General features: G+C 33.8%; 1 protein-coding gene across 4 annotated transcripts in view; it reads left to right on the top strand.

Moving 5' to 3' along the window:
* Nucleotides 1-12,123, top strand: part of LOC144428111 (uncharacterized) — a 38,552-nt gene that overhangs the window by 23,493 nt on the left and 2,936 nt on the right. For all 4 annotated transcript variants that reach the window (XM_078116824.1, XM_078116823.1, XM_078116822.1 and 1 more), the window contains 16 exons: nt 1,072-1,146; nt 2,697-2,734; nt 3,023-3,316; nt 4,371-4,673; nt 5,062-5,097; nt 5,385-5,684; nt 6,475-6,738; nt 6,987-7,385; nt 7,803-7,838; nt 8,027-8,335; nt 8,630-8,902; nt 9,454-9,735; nt 9,917-9,994; nt 10,706-10,747; nt 11,131-11,448; nt 11,652-11,921. In XM_078116824.1, the coding sequence (XP_077972950.1) occupies nt 1,072-1,146; nt 2,697-2,734; nt 3,023-3,316; nt 4,371-4,673; nt 5,062-5,097; nt 5,385-5,684; nt 6,475-6,738; nt 6,987-7,385; nt 7,803-7,838; nt 8,027-8,335; nt 8,630-8,902; nt 9,454-9,735; nt 9,917-9,994; nt 10,706-10,747; nt 11,131-11,448; nt 11,652-11,921 (3,317 nt within the window). The remainder of the gene's footprint in view (nt 1-1,071; nt 1,147-2,696; nt 2,735-3,022; nt 3,317-4,370; nt 4,674-5,061; nt 5,098-5,384; nt 5,685-6,474; nt 6,739-6,986; nt 7,386-7,802; nt 7,839-8,026; nt 8,336-8,629; nt 8,903-9,453; nt 9,736-9,916; nt 9,995-10,705; nt 10,748-11,130; nt 11,449-11,651; nt 11,922-12,123) is intronic.

Raw genomic sequence — 12,123 nt, 5'->3', positions numbered from 1 at the left:
TCCAGCTAAAATTTTTAATATCATGAAATTCAGAATTTCAAGACCACCACCTTGTAGAGCATGACTCAAAACCCCAAAATACTGAGAAAAGATAGTCCCAAGTTCCAATATGATGGGCGAAAACATCAGAAATGAAATGTCCGAACTTCCACCCTAAAAAATGGTTTCAGTGCAACTTAGGCCTGAGTCACCTTGTTTTACCTTGCATCCAATACAAAAAAATTCAGAAGTTGTTGAGAACAGAATGGGCCAAAGTTCATTATAGGGTTAAAAAAGCAGGAAGGAATTGAAGCTGAAATGCCAAAAAATATTGATTACACAGATATTCACATCCACAATAAAATAACCAGAGCTCAGGTCTTTTCTAAGTGTGAATATCTAGAAATTCGAAAATAAAAAAATTCCAATTTGTTTTTTGCGTTTTTCTCAAAACTCAAAATTGTGACTTAGACCTGTTCTGTTCTCATCCGGCGATATGCATTCGTATAATATATAATTTCCATTAAGTTGTAATTTGCAAGCAAATACTCATTATTAAGTTTTTGAAACAAGCTTTGCTTTGTATTTTCATATTTTTCCCACGACACACAGTCATTTTGTTTTAACTGGGTAATCAAATGCCCAGCATGCACTAAAATGTTGCGGCTTATCAAATGAAAAAGATGTGAAATTCTATTGGATTCAATAGTTTTGCTGCACTCTAACACAAATTCTGTAACTTTTTGTCTGACCGAGGTCATACTTTTTCATACCATCATATTTCAATTATAACAAGAAAAGCGATAGGATGCATATAAATAATGGTTGCCTTTTCCCTTAATGTTGTAGGGTTTTAATATAATTTCTTAAAAGATTCCATGTTAATGACTCCCCTTTTCAAGTTGAGATAGATATATTTCTACTGCATTTATACAAAATGTTAAACTTTTTCTGAAGATTCGAAAAAAAAATATTTAAGACAGTCAGTGGAAGCCAAGAAGAAAATATCGATATTTATGAAGTAACTTCAACTCAATATTAATCTGATGCTATGAAATTATAACTAACCCATTAAATATATGACATTTTCAGAGGCACTCTCCCCGACAATGCTAGCGCTTCAGTAGAACAACAACAGTTAGACGAAAAAAGAAATAATCAGCAAAGGTATGATACAAGCAGTATTGGCGCACAACTGCAAAATATGCTTATTTCTGCTATCCACTTATCAAGCAATAGATGTATATTTTACTCTAGGGCAGGGATGTGCAAAGTGCGCCCCGCGGGCCAAATGCGGCCCGCAAAGGGAAGTTGTGCGGCCCGCGGGGACGTGCCAATTTTGAATGGTGTGCGGCCAGCGAAATGAGTTTATAATTTAGTTTAATCTGGTTCCCTTTGCGTTGCAAAGCTTATATCCGAGTCCAATTTATTATCTATGCCTATGTTGTTTTAATGTTCTAACAGCCAAGCGAACAACGCGATTCACAAAGCTATCACTTGCTGAACAGCAAGCAATTTAAGGAGTGCGTAGCAGACGCTAAAGAATTAGTGAGAACGAACAATTGAAGATTAGGCATATTGTAAAGCATATTAAAATAATTCAATATTAGAAGATACAAAAGCTAAATGAGTTTTGTTTCCAGCAAATTGATTTTGTTTATGTTTAATCTAGAATATAATTTCACAAAAAATTATTTGGAAATTGATCCTGGCGATTTGTAACAAAAACATCTCAACCAAGATAACTTTTCACATTTAAAATAAGTCGGGGCTTCAAATATGGCACTTTTCGGCTCAACCTATTTTTTCCAAAATTGGCGTCATGAAACGGCCTGAAAGACGAATACTTAAATAATATGTGTCGAATCGTTAGCACAGATTCGGATAAAAGTAGTCGGGAAAAGAATCCAGCAGCAAATTTCTCACTGAAATCGTTTTAATTAGGTGATCGAGGACAATAAATTTGAATACCAGATTTCAGAAGTGTATCCATTTTAACTCAACATTTCTGCAAGGACCCGTAATAATGACATAAGACCAATAACAAAAAGACACTATTTCGCGCCTGCAACTGATAGAAAGCCTAAATTAAATGAAAGTGCGCCCGCGTTTTTACCCAGTTATTGATATCTGGCCCACCTGCGAAAAAGGTTGCACACCCCTGCTTTAGGGTGTCAACGCTCAAGACAAGTATTAGGTTTACCGTATCTCGCCCAGCAAGCTATTTTCATGTAATTTTCAAATTTTAATATACATTTTAGTCCGTTACGCTTACAAGGTTCTCTGTATGATACAATCTAAAATGGTATTTCCGTAGTATGTGAAACATCATGGCGGACACCGTAACCTGGTATGTGTACCATGTTGGGGTTAGGCCATAATTTCAGGTACAAATACTACGAGAGTCATTTGGCTAGTCCCCGTACTCGTAATAGAACTAAAATTGGAATAAAATTATGGTCTAACCCTAACCTGGTACACATACTACGTTCCGGTATCCACCATCTTGGTTCACATACTACGGGAGCACATGTAAAACATAATCAATTGATCGAACTGTAATATCTTTCCATGTATCGCCAAGCTGAATATGTTTTAAAATCTGAAAGGAAAGCCTGAATAAGCTAAATTACAGTTTTCTAATTCCAACTTTTTGAATCTGCTCATTTTCCATATTTTGCTGTATTTTTTAAATTCATTGCCATTTTATTTCACAGTGTTGGCACAAACAATAGCGATTCACAAGAAAATCAAGGTAGCCCTTTTGTTGGATTTTCATGCAAGTATTCTAGGCAACTCATATAGTCAGAGCCTTATGGCAAAAGGATAAATTTGGTCATTTCAAATAAACACGTCCAATTTTTATCATAACACAGGGTCAAATATTTGAAGTATCTCTTAACACCAATGAAATATTGATCCAGCAGGACATTTTTGTTTGGCAAGCTAAACTATCATAAATTAAATTTGGTTGTTCTACTTCAACTATAAACTTATAGATACATTGCAACAACTCATTCTCATTTCAGTGTGTTCATTACAGGTCGTAAAAACACCATAAGTAAGGTTCTGGCAACACAAAATGGTAAAAAGCCTTACTCTGATATTGATTTGTCATGGGACAAACCGATCAGCAATCCTGTCTCATATGAAGTAACTGTTCATGAAAAGTCAACTGAGAAAATTTATGGAACTCCTATTCCAGTACCTGGAGAAAACGAAACTATAATTGGCAACCTTTCACCAGAAACTGAATATTACTTTACTGTTATTGCAAAGTATTCAAATGAATCAACAGATGAGCCAGTGCGCTCCAACGCTATAAATACCCTTTCCTGTGAGTTTATAATAAATTCGTATTCGTTAAACATCATTACAAAATATAGGCGAATTCTACCAAATGTATCCTAGCATTCTAGCTTTTGCGCGTTAGCAACTTATGAAAAAAAAAACGATGTGTAGTTTGATCAACAATATATTCAACAAATCTCAATTGATTATTTCTTCGATCAGGAGCTTATCTCAAAATAAAAAATTTCATGCATTATCTTAAACGTGGTAATTTAATCCGTCAGATATCACATGGTAATTTTGAGACCTTAGAGCAGGGGTTCCCAAACCAGGGGCCGCGATCCCAAATTGGGCCGGAGTGATAGGTAGGTAGGGTCGCAAACAGGTCATGGGGTCGGTGGGGTCGCTGAGGTTTGGTAGAGGATGGATGTACGAACATCTAAGATTTGACAAACCATGTTAAATTTGACAGTTTGTACCATGGCTTACTGTAAAACAGCCCCATACGCATCGCCCAATGCTCATGCTATAAAAAATGTAGGTGCTTATTGTGACATCACTGTTTGGTTTTAGCTTATTTTACTTATTACAACCACATGGCCAAACTCAAAAGTCCAGTGAAAGAAGCTCTAAAGTTTCATGAAAAAAATATATATTGACCTGGGGTCGCACTGGACACTTGAAAGTCGTCTTTGGGGTCGTCTTGAAAAAAGCTTGGGATCCTTAGAGAACAAATTGATGCTTTCAGCTGCATGTGCTGTCAGATAACAAATTTCAAAAGAAACAAATCGTACAATAATGATCATGACTTAAATATGTATTTTATTTGTTCACTGTATACAGTTTATATACAAACTTGTTATCCATGCCATAAGCTTTCGATGGAAGGTATTTGTATGATTCTTTTTCCACCTTCAGTCGAAATAACACTCAGCACAAACATCCTATACATATAGTATTACTAGTAAATATCGAAAAATCAGAATTTTAGTAGTTGTGCATTGCTCATAAACGTTATATCAACCTGTTGGTCCTGGGAGTCAAACCCCAGATTTATAGTTTTTGATCTGAGTTTTAAATTTTTATTTTCTCTGTTGCAGTACCTGCTAAATTACTGAAAGTGCAGAACGTTGAAGCTCATCTGGACACCAAAATACCAGCAAGGCAAATTAACGTAAATTGGAACAAACCAAAAGTAAAATTTAAGAAGTCACATTATGAAGTGTTTCTATCATGTAATGGAAATCTTATGACCGAAAGAAAACATGTTCCTAAAAAACAAATGAAGACATACTTTTACAATCTTAAGTCTAATACAACATATATTGCTTGCGTTGTCACAGTTGGAAAAAAACAGAATAAGAGTGAAGAAACTCACTCAGAATCAGTTACAACCGCCAAAGGTAACTGATTTTAAATATAATAGGAACAAATTAACATCATATATCCTACCTTAAATGAATCTTTAGTATATAAGAAGATCGATGGTTTTATTCGAATTTATGCTGATTACTGACAATGATTAGTATTAAAAATAGATATATATATTCACATTATAAACGTTAACATGAATAACGTTTTAAAATACTAAAATGGCATGTATTCTGATGTCTAATGAGTGACTTTTTACTCCCACTTTCACAGGGATGAAAGCCCTTTGTATTTATAACACTACTATCAGAAGAAGGGTGCTTTTACTGGTTCAGCATAACTAACCCAAATCATTACTCTAAACAAGATGACTTTCAATGTGTTAAAATGTGTATATAAATTAATTTTCTGTAATTTCAGTTATCCGAGATGAAAATTTTAACATCCAAGCTAAAGGTTTGTATTGTAGAAAGAATACTTCGTTAAATACCACTTTACCTGACAGAAATATTCTAAGCACTTCGGTTTTCAATTTCTTAGCATTTTGAATGTCATAAATGTAATATTTAAGATTCCAATACGATTTCTGAATTGGTGAAAAACCAAGAAGATTGTTTCAGCCATCTGGTACGTGCTGGGTTAGTTACTGTACAATAGCTTGTGTGTGCACACTACGCACTAATTACCAGAATTTCATTAGCCCTGTAAATCTGTAATATTTTACGAATGGCTTGATTTTTTAGGAAAGGCGCATATACACACATGCTGTAGTAAACCAGAAGGAAGAGTTTTAAAAAGTCAACTTGAGTGGTCTTTACCTGATCTTGGCAATGAAAAATACAATTTTGAGACAGTACGGGTTAGTGCTTCAGTTGAGGAAAAGGATAAACCACGCCGACAACTTGAAGTTTCGGAAAGTAAGAAAGCAAAATCCATAATTCTGAAACCAGGAAGGACTTACACATTTTATGTTGAAGTTACCTATATTGACTTGGACAATGATAAACAAACTGGAGCAATTTCTTCGCATGAAGTGACAACTGGTAAAATAACTTGTTATATACTCAATGCTGTCAGATTAATATGCTGAAGTCAGTCGATAACAAATTTAATCAGTTATTTGGGTTTGTTGTCATGCTCAATCCCATCATGATTACCATATTTTATGGGCCATAATGCGCATTTTAATTTTTTTTTTAAATTACTTGTGCTCTATTGCCTAAACTAAAATCCAGCACCATCATAGTTTTAAAAACCAATTCGTTATATAGCCCAATGTGCTTTATGTATAAATAAAAATCCCATCTAAGCAATTTATTATGGTTCTTATGGTCCATAAAATATGGTATTTTTCATTTGGTTCAAATCCCATAGAACACGATTATTTACATAGATTTCTGAACTCTTCTCTATTATACACTGATTCTAGAATTTTTTAGAGTTGTCTTCGCCAATAATTGCCAGTATTTACTTATTTACCAATCTGAAAAAATGTACACTGCATAATGTTTTGAAACGAATTTGTAAATCAAATTTATATTGGTGTTTCAAAGAAAACTGATACTGTTCGCCAATTAGTTTCATCTTAAATCACCCACATCTATGCATCTGCAATCTTTATTTAATTACCCACTTCTATATTCTATCTGAAGAAAAGGATGATTCACATTGCAACGATTTTCTTCAACTTGTTTAAAAGGCAAAAATGCCAAGTATAACAGCAATCATAAAATTCACTGTCTCCTCCCATGATTTTTTTGTACCTGTGAAACAACACAGAATACAGACATATATTAAATATTATTGCAACAAGTTTATATATTTATTTTTTAGATATTGAAAAGCCCAAAATACTGGATGTGATATGTCATAATCAGGAAATTATTGTTTCTTGGATACCTGCTCAAGGTGCTACTCGACAGACCTTGAAAATTGGGAATGAGAAAAATGGTTTTCATGAAGTAGACATTATGGAAAATCAAAATTCTATTAAAATACCTATGAAAGAGCCATATCAGTATGGAAAAACTTGCACATTTATAATACAAGCAACTACAGCTAATAGCACATCTGAACATTCTAAAACTTTATTAATAGGTATTGTTTGTCTTATTCTGTGTTCAACTAATGAAGTCTCAAAAATTGTTAAAAGTTGATTGAATTATGTATTATTATTGTATGAAACGAGCATTGTGAGAACAATCATAATGGAATTGTTATATTTGAGTCTGATGTGTAAATGTATATCAAGTGCTCTATCAACCAAAAGCTATCTTTACAAAGTCCTCAAACTCTGTACCATTGCATTCTAGTTATCTGTACCTCAAATATTGTTTCTCAATCAGGTGGTGATTCTGCTGTCAAAGAAGTGACTTTAGAAAAAAACCCTAATAATCCTCAAAGATCACTGGAAGTGAGATGGAAATCACCAACAAACGCTGCCGAAGGATACCAAATTCTTCTTTACAAAATTACTCTCGCAAAAACATCTCTATCCAATGCGTATGGGTTTTCATCACTGGCATCAATAACAGGAACACAGTCAGCACTAACCCCACCAATAATAACTACACCTCCAAGCATAGATATGGAAAATCTGAATGTGAAAAATGTTGATCGAGCTCAAACTTCTCACAGATTCGTTGAACTGGAGACTGATACTAGATATTGTTGCACAGTTTTTCCAAAATACCATAAAACCATATCACAAGGAACCACTTCTAATGAAATCAAAACAGATCCAAGTAAGAACTTTTACTATTATAATTTTTCATGTAAAATATAACATATCTTGATTTTATAAGAGAGTACTTTAAATTGCTTAATAGTATATTTGGGAAATGATGGACATTTTCCCATTTCAGTGGTTCAAGTTCTGGTCTGTTTTTTTTTCTATTGTATACGTTCGTTCATCTGATCTGAATAACTGGTTGGTTATTCCCATTAGACAAACCTGGAGTTTATCAAAATGTTTGAAGAAGGCGAATTGCTCTCCCCTCAGATAACTACATAAAATTAAATACATTACTGCCACAAAATGTACGTACCCCTTGGTGCAAAATATTTTGTTCTGAAATTTGCCTCAATTATGAATGTAATATATTTTTACACACCAAAAGAATTAATTTCATAACTGTTGCGAAAAAAAATTCTTGTTGCAGGAATCAAACAGGCAATCGAGGCAGAAGCAAATTTCGGTGAGCCCAATTTTGTCATTTCATTTAAAAATGTCAAACATGGATGCATAATAGCTTATATTGGCATCTGTCATATTTTTTCGATAAAAATTATTGTTGTAAAAAAAGCTTCACCTATATAAAATTAATTGTGCACACCATTTGTATGTATGTAATTCGGGTTAAACGTTAACTTTGTTAATTTGTAGGCAAGCCTGATAAGATTATACACGAAATAAAATCTGGACAGGAAGATGACCTAAATGTTGAACTTTCATGGAGTAGCATTCATTTGGGCGAAAATTACAAGATGTTACACTATAGGGTTGTTACAAAACAGATTAAATGGTTCAAAGATGAAAACATTTTTGAAAAAGTTTTGGATGCTAAAGATGATAATGTTGAAATGCCAAATATCAAAAAAGGCCAAAAATTTGTTGTAAGTTTCACAACTTTCTTTTTGGACTTGGACAGCAAAGAAAAAAAGACCAAAGAATGTAAATATAATTTTACAACAGGTATATATCTATTTATTGAATTGATTACTGATAAATGGATGAAATTATATATATTTTTTCTTCTCTATCATGCAAATGACCATTTGTAATTTTTGTTAAGAGATTGCTCAAGCTTATATAACGATATTGAAACTAAATAAGACTTTAAGTATGATTGCACAACCGTGTACATAGGGTTTCACCAACATTGTGTATTTGGCGGTTTTTATTGGTTTATGTAAATATTTTTGTATCAAGCCTAACTTCCCAGTGGAATATTCAGGCCATTTTATGCAGGCCATTTAATTTTTTCAGATCCCCGGAAAACTGATTCTCAGGAATGTTCTTGGGGTGATGGCACTGTTATTTTTCGATGGATCCCTGTATCAGGAGCTCAAAAGTACCAGCTCTTGATAAGAGACGAATTCATGAATAGGGCATTGGTGCCTGATAAATATTCAGATGAATGCCAAGTTAAAATACAAATGTCTGATGATCTGGCCATTGGCAAAAATTGCACAACTAGGGTGATTGTTCATGCTGAGAGCGGTACCAAATCCGAATCAGAATGGAAAGTCCATTTAATTGGTTAGTCGAATTATCTAATGTAATTACTTAAAACAGCGCGACTTTTCTTTTCTGTCTCTATTAGGATAGGATTTACATATTTATCCAGGGGGAGAGGAAAGCCGATAGGACGGTTTAACCATATGGCGAACCACGGCCTCTCGTCCGGTTACCAGTCCATGTCGGGTATGGGATTAGTTTGTTATTTGTTTTCGGAAGCATGGACTTGATGGTGGAGGAAGCAGTAACCGACCAGCGGTTACGTGAACCACCCTACGACGGCGAGTGGTCCAGCAATCCTCTCGCACATAACTATCCCGCATGAGATTCCAACCTGCGAACCCACGCATGGTAATCAGAGGTGCGGTGGTGAGCGTATTCCTAACGCTTATCACGATGAGCCACACCGCCGCGCCAATTTAATTTGGATTTAATCCGGCTCTGAATGTTTTCCTCAGAGCGTCCTACACTACACTATTACCTTTGCTTTTGTTGAAATTGCTTTTTGCAAAATTTTGTAAAATAATATGGCAAATAGTAATTCATATGACAAGAAATTTTTTTTTTATCAGGTGGAAATCTAGTTCCACGGAATGTTCTTGCAAGAAGAAATGATGAAAACCCAGAACGGTGTGTAGATGTATCATTTGCCACACCACTGAAAGGACCAGCAGATCATTATGAGGTAATAGCAAAACCAGCAAAAGGAAAACCGAAGAGGATGATGATCAAAACAAATGCTACTACATTTGAGTATTTACGAAAAGGGATTGAATACACATTCATTGTTTATGCTATTCATGCTGATAAAAAAAGTGATGGGAGTCAATCCAACGCAATAAGTACAGATAATGGTGAGTGTGAATCCTGACATTGGCATTTGTATAAATACTGTATGCCAGATCATCAAATGCTCTGGAGTAATATAGGTTCATTTCATTTTTTCTCTTAATTTTGACTATTATTAAATATGATAGTAAACTAACAATGAAATTTTAGAATTAAGAGATAAATCTGACTGCCTCATTTATTCAGGAGATGTTACAAAACCTATGGTTAATATTAAGGAAGCCACTGGAGGCAAATATGATTTCAGACAAAGCAATTATTCATGTAAGTTTAATTTATGATAGTAGTTGACTATTTATAAACTTAAACCACCAACTTAAATTAAAATACTTGGTTGATGAGCACAATGAAAAACATTTGCCAAAGTGATATCCCAGTAAGCAAATATTGTGGCGGCCTAGTGATTGTAGCGCTGGACTCAACTATGATTGAATTGCAGGTTAAAATCTCGAGTTCAAATCCCATGCACATCACTTTGCCCAGAGTCTAAGGAGATTGGTAGGCATTGCCGAACGGCATAAATTCTGCTCTTTCTAAAATAAACAAGCTTTCTAAATATTGGTGGCCACTTACGTAAAATCTTTTGCAAAGTGAAAAACATATAGATAAGCTGAATAAAAAAATCGTGCTATTGATTTGATTTTTGTGTGACTAACTACCTATCCTTTTTCCATTTTTGGTGCCGGTGGATGAATATGCATGTAATACAAAGATGTTGTAGCAAGTTTAAAGATCACTATGCTAAGTGTTTCAACAGTCTTGTTACACACTAACACAAATATATATCTGTAACGTTTGGTATGATCAAGAGCAGACTTCAACAGACATAGCTCAACTTTAACAACAAATGCTGTCGAATGCATACTTAAATATTGAGTGACAAACTACACTCCCACTATACCTTGCAAAAATGTGTTTGTGTTCGAGTTTAGAAAAACTCTTGAATCTCTTCTAAACAATTCATTCTTATTACAGCTAGAACATCAAATGTGATTATTCCAAAAGGTGAAGACTTTGGTAAGTTTCAACAACTTTTTATAACACAGGTTGCTCATAAGTTAGATCTGGTTTCATTCAAACACCAAGATACTTCAAATAATGTATCTTTTTTTTTTTTAATTTCCACATGACCGTACTGATAAAGCAAATTTTTTACTGTCATATTGATTGGTCTACTGTGATATTCCACTATATGAATAGCCTATATATAATTTTTTATATTTATCATGGCCTATTTACATGGTTACTCCCAGATGTTTGAACTCAATATCTCGATCTGATTCTGAAAGACTAGTTTTCAGAATTCTCCTTACCACTTACATTGTTCGTTTTTTAATTACTCGTCATTTATATCTGGGAGTGGATACACAATTTATTGATGCATGTGATATTTTTAACAGGAAAAGTGCGGGATGTTAAAGTAAAAATTACTGAAGAAAATGATAAGGATATCATGAAATTGACTTGGATATTTCCTTCTTTTGACAATTTAATCAAGGATTATAAAGTTGAACACTACAAGATTGACGTTCGGAAAACACATAGTGAAGGGAGAAACTACATTGTAAATTTCGAGAAAGGCCTTCAACAATACACTTTGTCTAATTGTGACCTCTCACTTGGAGAAACGTATACAATATCAATCACAACTGCTTATGAAGATATCGATCAAGATGTGATAGTCTTATCCCATCCCTATCAAGAAATAGTGCACACAAGTAAGTACATAAATTTTAATTAGTCAATTGTTCAAACCAATTTTAATGTCAACCACAAGTGTATATCTATATATATACCATATAGACATAAAGCATAAATACAGAAAATTATTTTAATATTATAAAATTGATTGAAGGTAATTGAGAAGAAGGATTATTTATGAAATATATTTTTCAGTATTATCAACAGTATTTAATTCCAGGGCCTGCCAAACCGGAAATTATTCATAATGGTGATCAGAATGAAAGATTGAAATTAGAGTGGAATGCTGTGAAGGGTGTTCAGCACTATGAATTAGAAATTTTCACTGAAAACTCGGAGAGGCCAAAATACACAGCGAACCCCTCAGAAACAATCTGGTACAAAAATTTTGATGAAAATTTTGGATATGGCACTACATATTTTGCCGTCATAAAAGCTGTTGGCAAGGGAAATAAAAAAAATTCATCTAAAACCACAAAGGAAACAATAGGTCGGTATATATTTTATCATTTTGAATTATCTTAAAAAGAGTCATATTGATCAAAATTGCTCATGCACGATCTAGTATATGTTAGAAAGTTTCCAACTACAGTATTTCACAAACCAAACGGCGCACTATAAACCCTTATTTTTCTCAAAAATTGATTGTGCGCCTAAAACATGAATCAATTGGTGCTTTATAGTTAGTTTAT

The sequence above is a fragment of the Styela clava genome, chromosome 10 (genome assembly GCF_964204865.1).
Source record: "Styela clava chromosome 10, kaStyClav1.hap1.2, whole genome shotgun sequence".
NCBI classification, from domain to species: Eukaryota; Metazoa; Chordata; class Ascidiacea; order Stolidobranchia; family Styelidae; genus Styela; species Styela clava.
This window is presented reverse-complemented; position numbering and strand designations above follow the sequence as displayed.